Source organism: Accipiter gentilis, chromosome Z (genome assembly GCF_929443795.1).
Source record: "Accipiter gentilis chromosome Z, bAccGen1.1, whole genome shotgun sequence".
In the NCBI taxonomy this organism is placed as follows: domain Eukaryota; kingdom Metazoa; phylum Chordata; class Aves; order Accipitriformes; family Accipitridae; genus Astur; species Astur gentilis.
Window position 1 is genome coordinate 72,137,670 of NC_064919.1, and position 25,001 is coordinate 72,162,670.

A 25,001-nucleotide genomic window follows, 5' to 3' on the forward strand; every position below is an offset into this window, starting at 1 on the left:
TGTAATATAATAATAAATAATACAATAAATAGTATTTATTGGCACAGTGATAATTGCTAACAACAGATGCTTCTCATCTCTCTCTAAGTGAACCAAGGGTCTGCTGGTGTCCCTGAATACTATATGGAAGGAAATACTAACTTTTCAGTAGTGACCACTATACATTTCCATCCTCAGTGTGCTTTCCATAGCAAGGTAGCTGTTTTATAAGTTAGCTGCTTCAGCTCAGTTTACTGTGTCTGGACGCTTTATTCTTCTGTACTTGTGAGCTGCTAGTCTTAGCAGCAGTCAGTGGTATTACATACAGCTTATAGGCTCAGCATTTGTTAATAAAGACTTGTGCACATCCCTCTCTACAAAACTGAAAAAGAAATAGGAATGGAATATTGCTCTTTATTTGATAGTATCTCCACCTGTGTGGCAATAATTGGCAAGAGACCAACTGTCAATCACTACTGACTGCATTTTATTCCTCTCCCTATTAATAGATCTGTACCAGCTTAATTTCTTTTTGGCTGCTTCAGTGCTCATTTAGGAATTGAGAGACCCGATGCATACCAAATAATTACTTCCAGCCAACCTCGCAGGGCTTTATTAGCACTGAAAATCAACACCCTATCCTGAGGCAGGAGTCCCAGCAAATAATCTATCATTTGGAATAGTAAAGGACATCATTGCAGTTATGAGGGCTTGGTTCCAACACAGCAAAGAATACAATGATGTGTTTCCCTAACAACATAGGAACGTGAGCACATTCCATCTTTTAAAAAATAATTCAGTCCCAGTCTGATGTCTGTCTGTTTTCTGCATTGTGTCCTCCAAGACTATTGAATAAAACTTCAGATCTTTGACCTTCTTTCCATTGACTTGAGCGTAGGACTTCTACAAGATAAACCACAAGGTCAGCAGTTCCATTTCTCACACACAACCAGAAGCATAAAGCTCATCTGTGCGTGAGACAGTCATAGAACTAAGCAATATAAATCTCACCACCTTAAACTCTGAGGGCACACCAAGTTTTTAAACATTTATTTCTCCATAAACACACATAACATGTACATGGAAGAAAATAAAACTCAAGCAAACTGCTGAGTCAAAATAAAACATGCCATGCATAAACAATTCTTTCACTGAGGAAAGAGAGTAAGGAAACAGTTTAACCTCAATGACTGCAGATACCTCAGTGATGATGGTGTTAAGAAAACATAACAGAGTAATACAGAGTGTTAAGTGGCTGTTGCCAGTTGGTAAAGCTTCATGGCTTTCATGCACCTACATTGATTTAAATAGCTGAAGATCTGGGCTTTAACCTTCAACAGAAGTTGATAAACTGGCAGGTTCTACAGAAGTAAGTTTTAAAGCTGAGTGATGTAATCAAGAGCAGCTAGGCAAAAGGAGCTCCGTAGTGCACATGTCCTCAGAAAGGGTACAGCATTCTCTAAGGCAAATATCAGATAAAGCATATGAGAGAAAAACCTGCTAGCTCAGCATTTCTGTAACAGTGCAGTACCTTCCCCCTATCACTTTTTGGCCCACGCCCCTCCTCTGACTGTACCACTACCTCCAGCTGACTGGGGTGACTGACAAACTGCATAACCTGATATTCAAAGTTATTATATTAAAAATACCTCGTCATTCTGCACGGTAAATGGTTTCCAATTAGAATTAGTTAATGGAGAAATATTTTGGCTACTTTTGCTGAAGGGGTTTGCTTTGCTTGCAAGGTCATTCAGAATAAGCCCCCTGAACTTTGAACTGTATCTGCAAAGTGAGATAAACAAGAGCCATATAAATACCACAGCCCTTTTCCCCACAGTGTTTTCTTCTGCAGCGGAGTTAGGCACAGCTGCCAAGGAGAGGGAGAGGAAAGGGTAAGTGTGCTTATTTTGCTATGAAAGAGCTTCATGACTTAAGATTTGGCACAGTGTCTGCTTGTTTTTTTGGCTACAAAGGCTAACTGTGGAAATTTCTATTGGAAACATACTAGAAAGTTGAAATGTGAAGAGAAGTATAACTCAGAATGTAGCTCTCATCTGCTTCACAGGGTGAAACAGCTGTTGCTGGGTGCTGTATGCCAGTGCTGCAGAAGGCTATAAAGGCATAGAAGGATCTCAAGATATTATAGGAGTTTCATGTGTTTGTAATGGATATAAAGGTGGGCAGCTTTCCACATGTGTGGAAAGAGTAAAAAAATGACCCTGTTGATATCTATTGGACCACACATTAATCTTCAAAGTACTGTACCTAAAAAGCTTTTGGTGGAACTGCAGGAAAGAAACATTAGGGACAGATGGATTTCACAAATGATGTTGGCTTTGTAGAAGCTGGCTCTTGTTTTAAAAGACCAATTATTAAAATTTTAATTTTTTTTAAGAATATGACAAGACTGATGAAACCCGTGTTATTTATCAGTACTTGGTGTTTCCAAAACATTCTCTGTTTACTGTCAGACTTTAATGCAAATGGTAAAATGATACAATTCCACAACCTGGTACAAATCAGGGAACAGTTCTATAATTTTACATATTTCTCAATAATAGGTGTTTTCTGAACATATTAAGCCAAAATTACTGTGTTGTGGAATAAAAGGAAAAGATAATCACCATATTTCTCATATGCTTTGATTTTCATAAACATTAAAGGGACTAAGTATAGATAGGAGATCTTGTAAGATCTGAGGAATCCTGAAAGTCAGTTTTCATCTCCTGTTTTTGCAAAATTGTTTGTAGTGCCTGTGTTATTAACAGATTTTTCTCAACGGGATTCAAATACTACAGACTGACTGACTTGTAAAAATCTTTAAGTCTTTTTTTTTTTAATTTCTGCAAGGTTCTGTAATACTTGCTGTGTACCAAAATACACTGTTGGTGCAAGTACTTTTAAGTCAGTAGAATTACTCTGGAACCTGGAGTGAACTTGTCTAGATTCTAACTGGTATAAACTGGCTCAGCACAACTGATTTCAAAACACAAACAATTAGGCCACTTGAAAATCACTGAAGTGTTAAAAACAGTCAAGAAGAAATGACAAAGAACAATGTAGCCTGTTTAGTAGCATTAGAAGAAAATCCAATTATTCTGAACACTTACTTTTCAGCTGTTTACATATACCCACAAAAAAATACTGCCTATTTATTATAGGGGAACTCCACTGCAAAATGAAAGAAACATGATCAGGCAGTAAACAAAGTCGCTCAAATTTTCTTACAGTTTTTTTTTTAACTGAATGGAGCCAATACCCTGCTGTGTTTTGTTATGGGAATTTCAGAGTCTGAACTTCATTTAGGCATTGATCTCATTTTGTTTATTTTCTCTCTTTTCAGATAAAGCCCAGCCATGTGGGCAGGGCTGGGGCTAGTTCTGGCTCTCTGTCTCCTCCCAGGAGGAGGGACAGAGATCCAGAACTGCAAGGAGGCCCCAGAATGGCGTATTGGGGAGGAGAACCCAATGCTGAACTCTAGGGGCTCAGTGACAGTGGTGGCTCTCCTCCAAGCTAGCTGATACTTGTGCCTGCTGCAGGCTTCCAGGTAAGCATAAATCTCTTCCCTAGTTTTTGTTAAAACACGACCGGGCAATTTTTTAATGCCATCTGAGGATAATACATATGCCCAGCTACACATGTACTCAGTGAACTCTAGCTTCCTCAAATGCTGCCATCCCAGCTGGCATGTGTGACCCAGTGACCAGGTTAACTCTTAGCAGGTGTGTTCTGTGCCAGTGGCTCAGATACTTTATCTCTTGATAGTCCTGACTGACAGATCATCTTCTCCAGATTGTATTTACAACATAAAAGTATGATCAACTTGACATTAATGAAACCCAAAACACATGAAAACACAACAGAAACAGTCCCTCAAGACTATGCTTCAGTTAGCAACAGATGATTAATGTGGCAAAGATGCTGAAGCCAAGAAACATCATAATTCCCTGGCATGGCTAGAACACCTGAAACAGAGAGATCCGTGATCACTCATTTCTTATGTAAGATCTGTAGGAGAAAAGGCAAATCAAAACATATGCTTTTAATGTACTTTCCAGTCCCTGTTCAGAGGTCCTAGAAACAAACAACAAAAAAAATCCAGAAGGTAAGGTAAAGACTGGCCTTTCAAAAAATAGATGAAGCATTTAGGGGAATCATTAGCGTTATCTTTTCATACAAGACCTGGGACAAATAATTGGGTATCATGACAGTAACAGCAGCAAGAAAATAATTTTGAGCTGACCCAAACAGAAATTGCATACAGCCCTTATCTTGGATTCACTTAGTGATTATGAAATCATTTTGGTTTAAAAATTCATAGTACCGGTTTCAGAGCTTGATTTTATCACTGTAATAACATCTTAGTTTCCCCCTCTAGGCTGCATAACTTCATATTATAATAGTCTTTGCAAGTTTTTTAAGAACTAGATTTGAAAAAGTGGTGGTAAATCTCTGGCTCCATCAAAGTAAAAAGCAGGCTTTGTGCTTGGCTTTCAAGGTTGATGGGTTTGATTCTGTACATTTTAGAAAGGTCTTAAAGAATCTTTTAAGCTCTAGACTGTTTCCTGAAATGGGGGAAAAAATGTTTTCTAAAGGGATTTAATAGGAAGGATACAAATGAAAAGGAAAAAAACCACATCATACAGCAAGAAAGCAGCTTTCTGTACTAGAGAACAGAGGACTTTTGTGACGGCATGCTGAAGGGAAAGACGAATAACTTCCAGACAGGGCATGCACACATTCTATAGGCATCCTTTTGACCCAGTTGCTGTAACATCCCTTTTCTGGCTATTATAGAAAATAGCCATGTCAAGTTGAGTGGGAGAGCTATCCGCCTTTTACTGCAGTTTTGCTTTCTTGATTAATCATCTTCCTGCTGTATTTACAGTATGCATTCTTTAACCAGCTATGTGACCAAAATCTCAGCATTTAAATAAAGACATCAGATAAACTGTCTTAGACCATGAAGAGCATGAAAGAACTAAAATAACACCGAATGCAGTCTGAATACAGATGTCTGCTTTGCTTAGTACTGCATTCTACTTACAAGGACAGGACCCATGGCATATTAACTAGTGTAGAGTCTGGTTTGGTGACAGTATAGTTGATAGTGGTAGCAAATGGCAAGAATGTTTTAATAGTGTTAAATTTTTGCTATTAAAACTGGGAGAAAGTAACATTCACTGGAATAACAGCAAGATGAAGAATATTAGCTTTTGTTGAACATTGCAAATCTCAAGATTCTCTAATGATTTATGGTCTTGTTTCTTTACATTCTTGACTAGATTGGAGGACCTGCGAGTGAAGTTAGAGAATGAAGGACTGGTCAATATCTGGTATATGGTTGTCAACCATAAGGGAACTTATTCCCAGAGGAAATTTCACCTTCTGAAAGAAAGTGTTTCAGACCATATTACTGTCTACCAGCAAGATGAAGAGCAAGCTGATGTCTGGACTACCTTAAATGGAAACAAAGATGACTTTCTCATCTATGACAGGTCTGTGTTTAGGGGGGAACACAGGAAAATATTTGCATGTATTTAGAGTAGTGCTTTGTAAATCTCTATCTATTTCATTGATTTTCAAATAACCTGATTACCTCACAACCAAGACATCATAATCAACTGGGAAGTTGCACTAAGTAAAGTACTTGCATTTACTGGAAAAAGGAAGGAAGCTACAAAAGAAAAGTCTGCTTTTGCTTAAGTAAGTTTGGGATAAATAAATTTTTCTTTATAATTACTGTGGATTTAGAGTAATGTAACTAAGTGTAGAATTTGATAGCATGACTCTAGTCTAACACTGTTTTTATTTTCAGACAACTTCATTACAACCATGCACGTGAAAGTAGAATCAAATGAAAAAAATTTGAGTTCTCATGAAAACATTTTGACCAGAGGTTGTTGAAAATGTCATGTAGCCATATGGAAAAATTAGTCCTTAGGTGAAACTTTAAACTTTGGAAAAATATAGCTTTGTGATCACAGGATGCTGGGACATGTATCTTTTGGCAGAACCAGTAATAACCCTTTAGTTGAAATCCTGATTTTTTCAGTTTTGATGTGATAGAAATTATTTGACAAGTCCTGCACTTCTAAAATGTCCATCCTAATTACTATTATGTTACTGTAACGAACATTCTCAGTTCATACTAAAGCATAATTAAGTTTAATAAACAATTAGAAAGTTCCTTTTTTTTTTTGGTAATATGATGAAATGGAATGAATTAGCTAAATTAGGCTTGTGGGATGAAACTAGCACTGGAATGATCTTTAGAAAGTGATTGCATGTTACAGCAGCAAGTACACCTAACTATGGAAGTTTGCTGTTTTACGACAGACAAACAGAACAAAGCTGTATGTAGCCCGTGGAGGGGCCCCAAAGCTGACGCCTGGCCCATGGCATTTGAAAGGTTGAACAGTTTTGTGCTGTCAACACATAGGGTACACCTACACTATGAATTGGTTTGGCATTAGTTTGGCCACGATCCATCTGTGGTTCTAGAAATGTATGTCCTTATTGTGCCTTTATTGGCAATGAAGTCTTTGCCTGTTGCTGGTCCTAGACCTGCAGTGCAGACATATACAGAGCTAAGGCTGGAGGACCATGTGTTGACATTGCAGGTGGGATACTTAACGAGGTGCCCTTGTGTACGAGTTCTGCATTTACTCCATCTCCTTTAAATGTACCAGTTGTGTAGTCAAGTGTATACCAGAACATTCAAGTACAGACATGCGGCAAACAGGCACCATAAAAATCCCCTCATACGCACTAAATCAGTAATGCAAATGCACCACAATGCACATTGCAGTCAAAACCCATGTTACATTGCATAAAAACATTATTTGTAAGGATACAACAACCATGTGGTGATTTGTACCACTATGTATTGTGGTACAAATGAGCCCCCCTCATTAGCAAGATAGGTCTGTCATGAGTGTACCTTTGTTAGTCTAAATGCCACTAACCAGTAGAGTTACTACATCGGCCAGAAATCACGCTTCACAGTACTGTCCAATGCAGTTGAGAGGGCAGATGTTTGTAAGGCAGATGCTGGTTTTGGCTGTAAACTCCTTGGACAGAAACACTCTCCATGGGACTGTGCCATGTGGGTGGATTGATGTGAATGAAATAAGGTACGATAAGAAAAGATACTTAATTTTAGGTATATGTTTATATATATGGAGCCACAAAGTTCTTTCTCTCCTTAGATGCGGCCGTCTAGTGTATCACCTGGGTCTGCCTTATTCCTTCCTGTCTTTCCAATATGTAGAAGAATCTATTAAGATTGCATACTGTGAAAACAAGTGTGGAAACTGCTCTTACACGGTATTTTCTTGTTTAATCCTGTATATACTAGGAATGGAAATTGGATTTGACTGGTACTTAAAAAAAACTATTCCAGTGTGATTAATCCAAAAAGATGTGATTTAGAATTTACACATTTCATGTGTCTTGGCAGAGAGCTTTTAAACATTTTTCAAAGTGAGTTATGATTTATAATAAACTGTTTATCTGAATTCGTGCCCTTGATAGAAATGCAAATCATTTTCAGAAATCTAAATGCAATCTTGGAGGCTAATTCTGTTTCTGAAGTTATGTACAGCTAGTGAGCAATTAGCTACTCTAGTTTTTTGGGGACAGGTAGGTACTTCAGTAGTAATTTTTTTTAAGACCTGGGAATCAAATCTGAGCTGCTTTGAGTTACTATTCCTTTTAGTTTACATTTAAACACAGCATACAACAGTTACTTTAAAAAAGTGATAATACAAGCTGACAAATTATTGTTACTGTTATAAAAGAAGGGTAGCTTTGTTTTACATGTAACTAAAGATCAGAACTACTTTAAGGATTATCAAGAAATGTACATACGTAGTTATGAAATTTCAATGAGAAGAATAACTTTTGATTCCATCATACAGTTTTCCAGCTAAATGGAGGCCTCAGGCAGGTCAGACGTGGGATCCTAGAAAAAGAATACTTTTTATTAGCAATTACTTGAATTATAATTCTTAAAAGTTTACATTAAGAGCCCTGTCTAGTTATTAGTGGTGTTGCAAAACAATGTTCTTTTTGATACATTCAAATCTCTCTTCAGCGAAGTAGCCCAAATAATTTAAAATTGGGTTTCATGTTCTGCAAAAAGTTAAGATAATTGATGTTTTACAACTAGTTTAATTAAATATAATGTCTTATATTTAATGCAAACTTCTGTTTTGCAGGAACCTGATATTGGTGGTATATGTGAAAATATCACTAAAAACGCAGAGGAAAAGCTAGCAGAGCTAGAACCCAAACCAACTGGTCAACATTCACATCACCACAACCTCCACAGACATAGACAGCAGCACCACCATCGCGAGGGCAGTCGTCATTCCAAAAATGAGAACCAGCAGGCTCCTTCTGAAACTCAAAGACATCATCCTCACAGCGGTCGGCGTCATAGAGTCTTTGGCCATAACAGACATGATCAGACAGGTAGTCATGCACAGGTAGACACTGTTCCTCAAGGAGAAAGTGTGGAAATTACACAAGATAAAAAGCTATGAAAAAAAGGGAAAAACAGCTGTAAAAACCAGTTAACTTGAAACTGGCAGACAGCATCAGACTCAACTTCTAGTAGCTGATGCTGTCATTGTCGACACCTTTTGTTTGAAGAGCTAGGAAATTCTGTCACTTGACAGTGTCGTGGAGCACTTCCAAATTCTTGCAGGTGACATGGCCAACTGTCAGCAGAGGACATCACTGAATCTTGACAGTGACGTCTGCTGACTGCTGCCTGACAGTCACCAGCAGCAGGAGCAAGTGAAACTAGTGACACCTGACAGTGACAGGAAAAGGCAAGAAACTGAGCCTGAAAAACAAACTAAGCACCTTAAAAATGCAAGGGAGTCCTACCTAAATTCATATAGTTGCGAGAGTGGAAACATGATCAGATTAAGTGGTTTTATTGCCCCCAATTAAATATTGTACTAAGACAGGTGTGTAGAGTTAAAATATTGCAGAGAACTAGACTTTTAGAGCAGTGCTTTTAGAATTACACAATAACTGTCAAATTCCATCAGTGAAAAGCTTCATAATTTAGAGGAATTTAATTGACCTTAGTTTGTTTTTCAGTTGCACTGGGAAGGTGTCAGCATTCTTGATTAATTTGTCTGTCTTGTTTCTCTTCTAACATTCTGTTTGCATTTGTGAGGGCAGGAGCATAAACTATGACCTAGGGGCTCCTGTCTGATGTTTTGCAATCAAGAATAGAAGATAACCAAAACAGATATTTTAATAATTTTTTATTAAGAAGATGGAATGTATTCAAAAGTTGTTTTTTTTTTTTCCTAACCTAGGGATACTAATTATGTACAAGAAAAGCTTATTCTAAAGTAACGTGCCAAGATAACTTTTTATCTCAAATGTAAGATACAAGCAGTAATTGCAGTATTTTAAAGTAACAGATTTATATACTTAACTTTTGTGGCTTAGGTACAGTATCGGGGCCCATTAATATATACTACTACAGATTGTAAAATCCCACTAAATCAGTAAGATTGTGCCTAAAGTGAGAAGCAGTGTTAACAACTCTCCATGCAGAATCAGTATCAGTATCAAAAAGAGGGAGGGGCAGAACAAATTTAATCTTGGTTTAAAGTTTATCTTTGTTTAGAACAGTGCTGAATGTGATAAATCTCTATGGATTAGTAAGATAAGATACCACTTAAACTTTTGTAACTTCTCTGTAGCTTAGCATTCCTAACCTTGGATTAACTGAGTTAAAGTAAAAATGTAGTTGTCTGAAGGATTCCTGCGTGAAGAGAACACTCAAGAAAGGAAAACTGCTTTGAAAGTGTACACCATAATTAATGATGATTTAATAGGGAAATTATTACTCCTACGAAACCTGAATCTTTTTATTGTGAATGCTGATTAGCAAGAAAGTAGCCATGAATATACACAGAATGCATGCCTTTGGAATATTTGACAAGACTGTTTTCAATAAAAAATATCCCATATTTCTTCATATCTTGTTTTTACTTTCAGGTGCACAGCTTGAAATACACTGTTTCTATTTCTCATAGTATCTCCTACTGAAATACTTCATGTGATCTACTCAAAATCGCCTCCGTTTGAAGTGCAGGTTTTGGCCTTTATTAAGACGTTGCTCTAAGTCTCTTATGGTGTTTTGGAGAATTTCAATTTCCTTGTTTTTCTCCTCCTGGAGATGCTGGAGCTTCTGTAAAAAATGCAAGCAACGGCACCATTGTTAAACATCACATAGAATTATGTACCAATACAACATGTTATTACTAATGAGAAATACTCTAATAAGGATATTTTTCTCAGTATTTTGTTATCACAAAACTACAAAGATGACTTCCCCAGATTCCTATTTTTGTGACATCCCAAAGTCCCAAGCCTACAAAACCAATAATGCACATACATAATTTATATCACAGTCATTTATGACAGTTCTATCTTAAGTTCCCAGGTTAACTAAAACTGTTGTAAAACCACTTCACATGTGGGCTTTTGTTGTTGTGAACCCCAGCTATAACAACATCAGTGCAAAGAGACATGAAATTAGTTGTCTAAAGGCGGGAGGGGTGTGTGGGAGAGTAAGATGGACCCCTAACACATGAAACTCCACCCCTCTACACTCCTCCATTCCCAAAGTCTTGTTGCAGAACAGACACAGTAGACCACCAAGGAAGTGCTGTGTCAAACAGGCTGTAACAGTATTTAGTATCTGCAGACTACAGGCTATTAAAGCACATACCCTTCGATAGATACTTTGTGGCAAGACAGAAGCATCTGAATATGATTTTGTTGCTTTATTCTGAACTCTTGCTAATTTAGCATTGAACTAAAAGAATTGGGAAAAGACAAAACATTAAGAATCAACAGGGAAAAAAGTATGTTAAATAATACAAGTATAATTTTAACTTTTTTTTAGTTCGATTTTGTACCTGAAAGTAGCAATAGCAAGCTTTTCTACAATTTAATCCTAGGATAATGAAGCTACTTAAGTTTATTTTCAAAAGTCATGTTTCTTAAAAAAATGCCTCAAAATATTGCAATAAGTAAATAGTAGAAATATGATAAACCAAATACATTTAGACAAACAGGATAATTGCTAAAAAAAAAAAAATATTTGAAGGCTCCACAGCTGCATGTCTGCAGGAAGGAAGAATGCAGAGGATGCTAAAACCTCTGAAACCGTTGCCCTTCTCTCATGTTCCAAAAGCAACTCATCCTGAGCACTTTCACACCTTACTTATTTTTTAATATGTGAAAGGTTCAAAGTATTTCCTTAATTGTTTCTGTAATGATAGTGGCTTAAAACCTCAACTGTGAAATATATGTTGAATTCTATGACTCAAATATCTGCAGGATTAAAAGTCTTTAAGCTCTTGGAAGTTTATAAAAAAATGTATCTTCCTAGCATTCAGAAATTGAATAAAAATAAGCAGAAAACATATTTTTTTTTTTTTATAGCTCAAAAACTAGCAAAGTTTTCAAAATAATTTACTTTAAAACAAGAACACAGCAAACTTCAGTCTCTCTATACAGTAGGTAGAACTTGATTCCTGAGCTGAAGTGACGCATACCATTGTAGAAGGGACCACATGCCACTGATCTTTGTTAAGATGATAGGTTTTTTAAGTTCTCTAGATTCTATCATATTACTTTGTTAAGTACTAATTAACATTTTTCACTACACAGTCTCGTTAATTCAGCTTTGTAATGCATACCTCTACCTGCAGTTTAATTATTTCATTCTGCTTCTCTTCATTTTGAATTTTCAGCTGTCTAGTTAACTCTAATATTTTCAGTTCTTTTTTCTCTCTCTGTTCTCTATACTCCACTTCTTTTACTTCAACTAGTAACACAGTAACACCAAATACAATGATTATAGAAGATGTTTATATAGAAAAATTACATAATTTTCCAAATATTAAAACTTTCTTGAACAGCAGACCAATATTTCACAGGAAAAAAATTTCAGTCAAGCAAAAAACATACTTTAAAACTATGTGAAAACCACCCTGTCTCATCCCAGTAGGATGGAGTCTCTTTAAAGAAGCATCACCTTTTACAAAGAGTTTGGCTTTTTTCAGCTAAATGGATGACCAAAAAATCCTACTCTTCAAGGCTATGCCAGTAATGGAAAAAATTAATACTGAAATCAGTCTTTTCTTGTTGCAGTATTATTTATTTGTGAAAATAACATCCTGCTCTCCTGAACATAGCTGGAACAGAGACTCTAACAGCCGTCTAGCTTATAGTTCAAAGCAATTTTCCAGTCAACATTTAACCCAAAATTTCATTCCTTCAGATTTTTAGGTCCAAGTACCCAGTGTCTGTTCTACCTATTTGGGAATTTCTGCTCATCCTGTGTTGCTATACTATTGCCTCATTGCCACTGTCTACTCTCTTGAGCAAAGAAAAAATTCTGTTAAACACTGTCCACTTCTGGCTTTTGTATGTTTCCACTAGGAAGTGGAACTTGTACTTATCCTAGATGAAGTATAGCTCCTACAAGTTACAACATGTTTTACCCAATGGTATAGCATTCAGTCTTCAGAGAACTTACATTTTTTTCTTATATCGCAATTCAACTGTGTTATTTCTGATTTGTGGTCTTCTTCTTTTTTTTTAATTTCTATCGTAAGTTTCTCAATCTGATCTTTATATTCCTGTGAATGTAAAAAGCTTCATAAAAATCTTGAGGTGTCTGTGCTTTTAGCCTTCTGCAAAGCACAGCACTGATGTAAAAATGCACTTGTTTTATCCTCTGTGTAATAAATTCAAAATGCCCAATTACTTCTAACACAATCTGGCTGAAGTCCACAGATGAAAAATGTAGCAGATTTCATTGTATTACAGCTATCAGTTAATATAAAATTAGAAATTGTACTTACTAGGAGAACAGGCAAATGGAGAGGTAATATTCCTTTCCCCAATCCAGGATCTGATACAATGCTGCAGCTAGTTAAGTGACTACAGTTTACTTTTGTGGATTTCTGACTGTAAGATTGTATAACAAAAATATATTTAAAGTATGAATTTTGTTAATATTGCTTATACTAGGGATTCCACCACTTCATGCTGGCAGCAGTATAAACATCAGTGATTTCAGCACTAGTGATGCTGGTGGCACTGATACTGAAATGAAGAGTTTGAGCACGCCTATTTTAAATTTGCTCCAATAACTACTCCAGAATTACCAAGGAATTGGCTGTAGCTGCCAATGTAGAGGTGCTTACTACAAAGCCCTTGTCAGAACCTTCTGACAAGGTAGGTAGCCACTCACCAGAGCAATGGTCGGAGGCATTCACAAAGGCAGTTACTGATTGATGGTAACAGTATATAATGGACATAGTCAAATAAGTGCCTTCAGAACAACACTAGGAAGTTTCACTATGTCCATACATGTATATAATGTATAGAACCATAGTTTTCTCACGTCGTTCAGAAGGCATTACTTATTTTATTTTCAAACCGTCAAGATAACAGCTCTATTGGTATAAAAATTTTATGTTAATTCATGGATAGTACAAACACAGGCAAAGAAAATCGGCATTGAGATTCCTAAGCCTATACAGGTAACAGATCTGCAGTCTTAGCACAGAGAACAAACACAGCTTGTGACTAGCCCTGCTGGTGTTACCTCCTTTCCAAAAATGAGTGGTGTAGGTAAAAAGTAGAGAGATAGTAAATGAAATTTATTTTGAGCATTTACTCCCAAAGAAACTATGGACAAAATTCAGACAGTTCTCGATTCTCTGGCAGGACAGCAGGGACTGTGAATATCAAACCCTTATTTCTACACAAAAATGTATTTTAATGCATGGGATTAGATTTTAGAATGTAAAGTTGAATTTAAAGCTACATACAGCTAAAAATAAAAAGCTTATCTTAGATTGAGTCAGAGTTCTCAGTGCTTAGTAGATTCAACCTCTTAGTCGAGGGCATTCTTAAATTGATAGTGTCATGAAGACAACTTCTCTCTTTTTACACATGATAAATGTTAGGAAAAGTGCAACTATAATGGTATTAGTAGCAAACCCAAGAATATAAAGACATATGAACTGCTACAATAGAGATAAAATATTATTCCTCTACCTAAAGAATGATCATTTATAACTTACCAGTTCACAAGCCTTTAATTTCTCTTCCAAGATGTGAATGGTACCCTTCAGTCTATCATTTTCATCTATGTAAATAAAAAACTGTATGATAGACTAAAAAGTATATTTTAGCAGAATTATTAACATGAAAGCAGAATAAGGAAATTATTTTTTTGACTTGTCTGAACTTCAAGCAATTTTTCTTGTAGACATGATAATAATTTACAGAACTACATAATTTCAGTCTCCATTTTTTTAACAAGAAAATCATAGTTTAATCATAATACTTGCCTGATATTACTACTTGAACTGTCTTTTGCCTTTTGATAACTGAAGCATTCAAGAAAATCTAGATGCAAAGTTCTCTGGCTCAGAAAATAAAGGATTATTATCATGGCTACAAGAGTTTTGAATTGGAAGGTGCAACTTCTTAAGTACTTGTTTCCCAAAAACTAGAAAGTAGTATCTCAAAACCAGAATTTAGAAAAAGCAGATAATGCTTTTCTGTGATTATTAAAAGTCACTCTGAGTATTAAAAGTGGCCATATACTTCCAAATTTTACAGGCGTATTAATATTTATGCTAATATGCGTTGACCACCCAACAGGTATAAAATTAACTACATGGTGTACAGCTAAACTGTGGTATAAAGACAGAGCAAATATTTATAAATTTTATTTTAAAATAGCAGTAAGTAATTGTCAAATATTTATGGATAACAGCTAAATTTTAATAACATTACACTGAGGATTAAGACTTTTTGGTTAACAAAGTGATAAAAACTATGTATAAATACTTTAATAGACTACAGTCCAACAATTGAATGATACTTCCTCAATTTTTGTAAAATTGCCTGTGCTATGCTGAAATAAATTTAAAGCCCAACTATTGATTGAAAAAACCTCACTGAGGCAGAACTTCTTTTACTTGTGAATTTTAAGTAGGCTAATAGCAATAGACATTTATTAAGCATACAGACCACCAAAATCTGCATGCGATTGATGTTAGATACATTATTTTTCCTTTCTTTTTGGCTGCCAGTGAGTTTCTCTCTCTAAAAAACCAATAAGTATAAAAAAAAAAAAAAAAAAAGGAAATGCCCGCTCATTCCAAATTACAGTACAGTACATATGAGAACATTTTTGCTTTTACCTTTCACATTACACTGGTTTTCAATGGTTTGTGTTAGACCCTTTATCACATTCTGTAGAGTAGTACATTCTAAAAGAAATGAAAAATCCAGCATCTGAATAATTTCTTCACAATTTTAATTTTATATATTGTTTATAAACTTTTCTCAAATATTTTATAATCATCTTGATTAAATATCTGTCGAAGTCTTCTTACTGACTATAGAAATAACTTGGATTATTATTACATGGTTACTGCTTAATTTTAGCTTTTAGTTTGATGACAGATTATAAACAATTTTATCAAGCAATATGAACAATTTCATAAAATATTATATTTTTCTTTCTAGCCAGAAAACAAGGTTGTTATTGTTTTCTGGGAAATAATGGAAGTTTTCCATGTGAGCATTCCAGCAATTTGATATAATTAATGAAACTAAGGTTTACTTTCCTGACAGCATTTTTGCCAGGATTCTTTTTGACAAGACCAACACTACCCACTCATTGCAGTTTCTCACCCCCTTTTTAGTGCATATTAACATTCATCTTGTGGCTCAACATAAACTTGGAGAAATTAAAAATATTCTACTATACCTCTATTATCTTGTTTTAAACAAAATTATTATGTGTGTGTGTATCTATATACATGCAACTTGTTAACAGTTTACATATTTGTAGTTCATAATTTTATTTTTTTAAATTGTATTTTTAGTATTTGAACACCATATGGACTGCCTATAATGTAACATTTGGTTTTCATTAAATATTAATTTTATGCCTTATGTTCCTTGTAACCTTATCAGTAAAGTCACAAAACATTCAAAGACTGGGAAGACAGGGGACACTAAAACTGAGGTTGCTTACTCTTAAAACTTTTCTTTCTGTTTCCAGAGTACCACTACATTTCTTAAGTGGCTTTTAATTTCCGCAACAGATAAAGTATGCTAAATAACAGTTACTCATCTCATAAGACCAAAGCTCTGTTGAAAACTGTAGGTCATATAATTAAGACTACATTACAAATAATTGGAGTCAGGAAGATGAATTTAGATCCCAGCTCAGAGATTCAGTTTTCCACTCAATCTTTTTGACCTTTAGTCTATCCTTCCATCAAGTCCTCTTTTCATGCAGCCGAGTAAGTTACCTAGCTGTATTCTCCCCTTCCATGCTTCGAAAAAAACAGTAGAGGGAGCACGAACAGCACAGAAACGTTGCCTGCCCTCAGTTCCTGCACTGGATCAAAAGCATTTGCGGAAAAAGTCTATTCAAAGTCGGAAGCACTGAGTTAGCATGCCCATTTGTACCAACTAGTTCTACTACAATTTTTCTCCCATTTGAAAGTGTATGGAAATAAACCCAAATGCTTACAATTCATGCACAAATTGGAAAGACATCTATGCATTTGAGTAAACATTAGGACAGCAGCTAGTCTTACAATGAATCAATCATAGCTATTTAAGTGCAAGCCAGTCTTTTCTCTAGTCCCAAGAATATCTGCTTATCTTTCTTATCTTTAAAGGATGTATCATGGCAAATACCTTATGTAATTACAGCTGTGACAGGAAAAAAATTAATGGGAATCCACTAGTTTTGCTTGCCTACATTAAGGAAGAAAAAGCAGAATTTTGCTAAATGTTTACAGCTCTGTGTATCACTGGCATAGCACCTGTTACGGCATTCTGTGTGGTTCCTTGTCTGTAAAGAATACTGCCTACATGCAGAAAGACTGAACAGCCTAAGTGCTTTTTTTCCATGTTTAATATGTATAATTTATTGCAGTTTCTTCCATCTGCATTTATAATTGAAGTTATTGGCTTTTTTTATAGTGCACTTACATCAAGCGCTTTTTCCTTTAATACCTTTGACATCCTGAAGATGCTAAATAGACCCACCTTAAGTGTTCCATAGACAGTAATTTGACTGCTTTCTTTTTAAAAACTACAGTAGATTTTAGTTCAGAATTGTAGCCTACACCACAAGAGTCCACTTAGTCACCACAGAAAAGGTTGAGGAGCAGAAAACAAGAATGCCAGACTTGCATCTGTCTTAAGTGGATCTGCAATGATTTAAACAAAACAAAAACTGAGGTCCTGAATCTCACCTTCGTTTAGCAAAGAACACATCAAGACAAAAATAAGCCTGTTTATGACCTTTCAGAACATGTATACACTTGCCTAGTTGCTCATCTTTTCCCACCTTATCTTTGGTTCAAGTGTTTCACTCTCTCCTCTCCCTTGAGTTTTAGAAGTCTTCTTTCTTCTTTTGCATTTCCTTCAGAATTCCCAGTCTTCTTTTACCTTAAACAGTCCTAGAGAGAGACTTCTGGCAATCAAGGATATCAAGGAGCCCTCAGGTTCTCACAGTTGTTGGACATTTCTTGAGGACTGAGATGCTATTCCTATTTCTGTTTCTCATACTAACAAAGAGTTCTTCAGCCAGGATAAAATTCTGCTTCCTCCACCACAAGACCACTAGCAGCCACGAACCCTTCAGGGTAGGCAGAACAACAGCCCTTCCTTCCATAGTGCTCTGTCTCTCCACTCCTCTGCTGTAAGCAGCATGTTTATTTGGAATCATATGTAAACCATTCACCGGCATGTGGTCTCTCGTGTTTTTTCCTTAGCTGTTCTGTGAATTGCTTTGTGGTCTACTGATAAGTCTTACATTCTAAAGCTGAGTTGTTTACCTATCCTGTAAATTCATTTGCTTTTGTGTTAAATTTTTAAGAGGATGAACTGGAGAATGCTCTTCGACTTGAGAATGCACATACATTAACATTGTATGTTCATCAAGAAATTGACACAGCAGTTCAAACCCAGCAATTTCAATTGCCTTTGGACCAACTCTTCAAATGGTACTTTCAGGAAATGTGGCTGAGCTGGTTTCTGGGAAACAGCTTGGGACATAAGGCTAGGAGAAATATTTTTTTCCAAGCCACAGTTGGCAATATCACTGTATAAAAGTCATTATCGCAACTAGAGTCTGTTAGGATAACTGTTGCCAGAGTAAGAATGGAAGTATCAATGTTACATTTGGTCCCTTGCAACTTCTCCGGCTCTGCACAGGATCCTTCTATAACCCCATCAATAATAAAGAGTGTTTTTTTAATCCCACAGTGCTTTGAATTTCGAGTCAAAGGTTTTGCAAAGAATTGAACTATTAGACACAACATTTTTAGTGCTCTGATTCTGAATACACAGTATGCTATTACCCCTTTTGAAGGGTCAATGTTGCAGGTGAATTTGATAAAGGTGCAAAGACCATTTCTATCCATTTCAAAAAGAAAAAGCAACATGCTTTAGAAACATTATATATTTACTATAATTTATAATCACTACACCAACAGTAATGTCCTTCTGAAATACTTTTAATGTTACAGTCAGTGCTGATCTCCCATAACATGGTAATTGTTTACCTGAAGGCTCTTCTGACAGCATCCGCTGTGGATTATGGCAATTTGCTGCCCAAGATGTTTTGTGATACTTTGCTTTCTGATCACCATTAATGAATACAGTTGAAAAATACAAACTTATAAGCATTTCATTTCCTGATACTTGAAGTGTTTACCTTGGTAAGCATGTTAGCCTAACAGAACAGCCATGATAACTGTCTTAACTTCTAAATACATTCTATTCCTTTGGCATCTCTCATTTACCTTTTACTTCCTTATCATCCAGTAGCTTTCAGAACCACCTCTTAGATGTCCCACGTTGTTCCAAGTTCCTACTTTTCACTTTTTTCCTTACTGCTACTAACAGCTCTGCAATCTCTCTTACTCATTGACCAGAATCCTTGTCTTTCAACAATTCTGCCTCCTGTCTATATCCATACTGATTTGTCCAACTACTATGACCTCAAAATTATTGAGATTTGTTTTTTCCTGACTATTCCTGCAGCTAAAACTTTAGTTTGTACTTCACACTGATTGCCCTGGTATTTTTACTTAGACTTCGGCCACCCCACCCCACCCCCCTTTTTTTTCTACCATGTGTTTCAAAACAGCTCCAGAGGTCATCCTTTTCAGTTATATCAGCATAACTATCTCCTCACATCATTTCACTCTTATCTCATCAAAGTGAGGCACTACTATTTACAAAGCTCAAATCTGTCTTTTGACTTCATCTGTTTTCAGTCCATTCTACTTCCAAAGTCCTTGTTGCAGTCATCCCAGCTGCTCTGATTTCCTGAGCTGACTCTTTCACTTGCTCTGCTATCTTTTATCCCCTAAATTTTATGGTAAAAATAATTTCTTCTTTTTGTCCATCTTTTCCTTTCCCTTTAAAAAAAAATCTCTTTTGTACAAACCCCTTCCTTTTTGTTTTTGTCAATAATGAAGCCTCTTCATCTGCTTCTGAATGGCAGTCCTGCATTGTCATTTGTGCTTAATAGAGAAACAAATGCCTCTAATGAGTCTTACCAAACCTCCAGCTAGTTCACTATCCCAATTCACAGTACCCAGTAGAAGATACTTCAGGAAAGAGTAAAAAAAGCTGGATAAACACTACCCTTAATATATCCTCTCAGCTTCCAAAACACAAAAATAAGGGTGACCTGGGTGAGAGTTACTGTCTTTGTGTTTAACAAATTTGTTAAGTTTTGTTACATGAATTTTTCTAATCCTTTTGGACTAGTCTATACTTCTGTTATCCACAAGCTTCTCTGGAATTGATTTAACAACTTTATTTTGTAAGTATGGAAAAGTTCCTCCTTCTGTTTGCTTTAAATCAGTCCACAAGTTTGATTTCCATCTAGTTCTCTTATTACATTAAATACTGAATATTCATTCCCTAGTCACTTTCTCGATGCCATTCATAATTTTACAGCTATGAGTCATATCAGCTCTAATTTTTCTCTTTAGGCTGAAAAGTTTCCAGTCAACTTAAGTCTTTCTTCAGATGTTCCAAAATTGTGACAAAACCTGTGAGGGCCCCAAGTGCATTCTCCCCCACCCACCTCCTGGGTGTTTGGCTGGGCTCAAGGCCAACTTAGAAATAGTACAGCTGGTGATCTTGAAAAAAGCTGTTTGAAGAAAGCTGGAAGAAGACTCAGAAATGGCTGCCCCTCCTTCCCTTGGGAGCTGTTTTTAAGCTGAGGATTTGCCCTTGGCCTACCTTGAGCTATGCTGCAGCTGTGTTGCAGCCACATACTATGTAGATCTAGACCCTGGTCATGGCCTAGGGAGTGACTTCCTGGCTTGATTTCAGATCTGCCTCATCACTAGGGACCTGCTAGAGATCACTAGATCATGTCTGGCCCTTGTTACCATTTCTGAACCCGATCCTGACTCAGCCTCCTGTCTTGACCTTGGACCTGTTCCATCCCTACGTACTTGTTTGGTAATGTGGACTTTTGGCTGACCCTGACTGCCTTCACTGGGCCAGCCCTGCATGGGTACAGTGGGAGCAAGTCTCAGCTGGTGAAGCCTCTACCTCTGTGGGCCTTGTTACACGAGTGGTTCCTGATTTCCTGTCCCTTGCTCCTCCCTGACAATACCAAACCTTGCCACCTTCTCTGTTAACCTTTTCTAGTTCTGGTATATCTGTTTTGAAACATGGGGACTGGAACATTACATGAAAATCACAGAATTTACAGGGATACAATGTTTGTTTCTCTTTCCTCCATAATCATGCCTATCACAGTGTTTGCTTTTTTGACTGCTGGTATTTTCAGAGAACTGTCCAGAAGGACACTGTCGTGGTTTAACCCCAGCCAGCAACTAAGCACCATGCAGCCAGTCACTCACTCCCCCCATCCAGTGGGATGGGGGAGGAAATCGGAAAAAAAAGTAAAACCCGCAGGTTGAGATAAGAACGCTTTAATAGAACAGAAAAGAAGACACTAATAATGATAATGATAATACTAATGAAATGACAACAGTAGTAATAAAAGGATTGGAATGTACAAATGATGCGCAGGGCAATTGCTCGCCACCCGCCGACCGACACCCAGCTAGTCCCGGAGCGGCGATTCCCTGCCCCCCCACTTCCCAGTTCCTAAACTAGATGGGACGTCCCATGGTATGGAATACACCGTTGGCCAGTTTGGGTCAGGTGCTTTGGTTGTGTCCTGTGGCAACTTCTTGTGCCCTGGCTGCGCATGAGAAGCTGAAAAATCCTTGACTTTAGACTAAACACTACTGAGCAACAACTGAAAACATCAGTATTATCAACATTCTTCATATGCTGAACTCAAAACATAGCACTGCACCAGCTACTAGGAAGACAGTTAACTCTATCCCAGCTGAAACCAGGACAACACCATGATCTTTTTTGTGAAAAGTAGCCAACTAGGGCAAACCAGCATTTATATAAAATGCCTCCCATATGCACTGCTATGGGTTTTCATCTCCCCTTTTATCACTTGTCATTCTGTATCAGGAGATTCTTGGTATAACTGAATAGATTAGCATCATTAGCAAACTTCACTCACTCAATAGCTTTTCCAATCAATTTCTGATTATGCTAAATTATTTAATTTCCAGAGAAGATCTGAGAAGATCTGGCAATCTCAAATCTCACTCCAGCATGAAACTAAGATTATTCCTACCCTGTTTCCTAACTTTTAGCAAGTTTACTTGTCAGAGAACAAAGTTCTACAAAAAGGTGTACCTTTTAGCAACTCTACAACTACAGAAGAATAAGCAACCACAAATATATGCTAAGTACTAGATATTATTTCTCTTTTCAAATACCCATCTGAAAATATATAGTTCTAGAATTAAAAAAAAAGTCTTAATAATTTTCTCTTTAATTCCTCTTTTATTTAGCAACTTTGTTATTATGATGTAGAGGCTGATAATTCCCACCTGTAAAATAGTAAATGCCATTTCATTATTTAGCTTCCACTGAACAGTTTGAATCCTCTTAATATTAACTACTATTACCATTCACAACAATTTAGCACCATAATGACATCCGCTATACAAAGTAAAAGAAATACAACCAAAACCGATCACTTTAAAGCTGACAGTAACACAAGTACAGCTATGGAATAAACTCACAACAGTGGTATCAACTTAATTGAACTCAACCTTGAAAGATTATGTGCTATTCCTTATGCTTTATAACCGAGTTGGAAATGTCACCGAGATAAAATCTTGACAGTGACATTATAAACACAAAACGGGCTGTGACGTCGTTTAATCTGACCCCTTCAGAGATTAAATCTCACACAGATAAAAAGTATAATCACTTTGGACAGCTTTTTAGTCTTACAGAAGTTAAACAAATGCGTAGGTAGAACAAGACACTGAGATTCCACCAATACCCAAGGTCCTTTCAGAATTAATTTAAGTGAGCAAAATTCAAAGAGGAATACTAAAACTTCAATATACCAGTCAGCATGGTACAGGGAAAATATATTCCAAATGCCAAACTGGGGTATCAGATTGTCCCTAAACAAACCAAATCTAAGCAACTAAGAAATATAATTCTTTATGCTATCTTGGAGCACCAGCCCCACCAAGTCTGACACACCATCTCCAATTACAGGCAAGCTTTGACATTTCAGAAGGCAGCAAAATATGCGTTCAGGAATGCATCTGGCTCATTTCTCATTGGGCAAAATGTTTCTGGTGACCAGGCGAACCGAAACATTTGTCATACTGATACCAATGGAACAGCTCAGCTGGGGGCATGATAGTGTCAGTGCTGACCTTACTTTTCACAAATGTTGACCCTATTGTTCTACACACACATCTGAGCTGCTTATGGATTAATATAAGTCACAGGCTAGCACTTTAAGTAAAACTACTGCTGATAGTTTGCTTAAAAATGCTGGCTTTGTAAACTGTGGCAGTTCACTAGAAGCTCAAGAGGCCTATATGTATGGGAAAGGTAAACATTTGGGCACAATAACATCATCAGGTGTACCAAGCTCATGTGAACGTCTTCCTCTTTCCCTGCCAACACACTGTTTCCTTGGAAAAGGAGATAACACAAAAGAAAAAAGATGAAGAGGAAAAAATGAAAGAAAATAAAAAAGGAAAGTGTTTCTTTCACAGGTACAGCATGCACTCAAAAGTCTCTTAAAGTGATAGATATTAATATCAACTGGAAAACAGTTACTTTAATGCAGTTCTCAAGATATATTTGTGGATTAAAGTTATCTGGTTTATGCAAATGAGATGGATTCCATTACATGACCCAAGATTAAGCATTACTGTTTTTCACACATTACCTTATACTCTTGCTATTTTATTTTTGTATTTTATATGACTGATAATGATGGAAATATCTCTCAGAACTTCCTGAATATATGCAAAAACCATACAATTTTTAAAAATAACTTACCTTCTTTTACTGATTCCTCCTTTGACTGGCTTAAAGTTAACAACCTGTTACATTTTTCCAGCTGAAGAACCAGTAGTTTATTTGCTTCATTAATTTCTGATATGTTCTAGAAAATTGCAAAAAGGCTAAAGTTATATTAATATATTTTAAGTTTTTTGAATTAATATAAAATTTAAAAAATTTCACAACATTGCAGTCAAAACTCTATTATTTGCCAGTCTGGAAATTCTGCTATAGAGAAGAACAACACTAGACTTGAGAGCCTGTGCTATTGCAAGTTTACCCCGCGGAACTAAGAATGTCAACTTACATTCCTAGTTATAAACTGGTTTCTTCTCAATTCTGTAGACCACAGTCTGGATCAGTCCTCAGCAAGGTTCTTTCTACTGCTTTGCATATGAGGTTGTCAATGCCCTCACTGAGCACCACTGAGTAATGGGTGTGAATAGGAATTGATATAGTAAGTTTTTTACATGCAAAATGCTAAATTTATTTCATGTGCCCCTTTTATACTATCTCTAGTATGGATTTACTGATCAGGAAATCACCAGTGAGTTGACCAGCATGGGTCTAACAAGAAATACAGTACTGATTTTCCTCAGTGGATCAACCATTTAAGAACTGACATATATGTAAAATAAAGGCAGCTCAATGCATATGAAATAAAAGAACAGATGCTCCTGCTATGGTGGTGACATATTTCTAGAACAAGGAACAATTTCTGAAAGGATAGTCCAGCAAAGCTGTGTAATATTGTTATCTCCAATAGCAACTTCTGGTACCAAGGGACACTTCCGCGCTTTTCCTGAGAATCCAAAATTGGCCTCTGCACCGTTGAAATTCTAGCACAGAAACAATGGCTTCTCAGACTTCAAAGAAGTCACTCATATCACGCTGAGATACAGTCAATACAAACACTTTCCAAAGTTGGTATCACATGGCATATTAATCAGAATAAACTGATACCACTTAGATGAAATTTTCACTTGAAAAGCTTATTAAAATGTCACAAAATATTTATAGATAGTAGTTTCAACATTTTTTACCTTCTTTACTTACCTTTTCTATCTCTGAGAAGTTATCTAAAAGTTTATCAAGGTTCACCACGCTGATTTTCTTCATAGTTTCTTCATGGCTGTGATTCATCTATTTCTGGACCATGTAATCCAGTGATCACTGTATATATATCAAAAATAGATCTATGAATTCATTTATTTCTCATTCATACTACGTCAAAAGATTTCATATGCACAAATGTAAGGAGGACAAAGAACACTTTTTTAAAAATTAAAACTATTTTTGCATGTGAAGCTAAGATCTTGCATTTCTAAGAAATGTAATGGATGTCAGAAAGGTCAAGCAAAATCTACCAAACTGTTAGATGATATAGTTGAATTTGGAATTTTTTGCTGCAATTAAAAAATAACCCGAATCCACTTCCATAGGTACAATGATGCAATTTTACCTAAATATATTAG

At 36.3% G+C, this 25,001-nt stretch overlaps 2 protein-coding genes across 2 annotated transcripts; one reads left to right on the forward strand and one right to left on the reverse strand.

Annotated features, from left to right (window-relative positions):
- The first annotated feature begins 1,626 nt into the window (after positions 1-1,626).
- SELENOP (selenoprotein P) lies at positions 1,627-9,991 on the forward strand. The gene is made up of 6 exons (XM_049794377.1): positions 1,627-1,644; positions 1,817-1,871; positions 3,323-3,526; positions 5,265-5,477; positions 7,191-7,308; positions 8,202-9,991. The coding sequence occupies exons 3-6, from the start codon at positions 3,336-3,338 to the stop codon at positions 8,847-8,849; spliced, it is 1,170 nt and encodes a 389-aa protein (XP_049650334.1). The 5' UTR covers positions 1,627-1,644; positions 1,817-1,871; positions 3,323-3,335; the 3' UTR covers positions 8,850-9,991.
- On the reverse strand, positions 9,777-24,692 carry CCDC152 (coiled-coil domain containing 152). The gene is made up of 8 exons (XM_049794389.1): positions 24,583-24,692; positions 23,524-23,629; positions 15,255-15,323; positions 14,124-14,188; positions 12,566-12,668; positions 11,724-11,851; positions 10,748-10,834; positions 9,777-10,204 (listed from the first exon to the last, which is right to left on the reverse strand). Exons 1-8 carry the CDS (start codon positions 24,667-24,669, stop codon positions 10,082-10,084), a joined length of 768 nt encoding a protein of 255 aa, XP_049650346.1. The 5' UTR covers positions 24,670-24,692; the 3' UTR covers positions 9,777-10,081.
- Between the last annotated feature and the right edge of the window lie 309 nt (positions 24,693-25,001).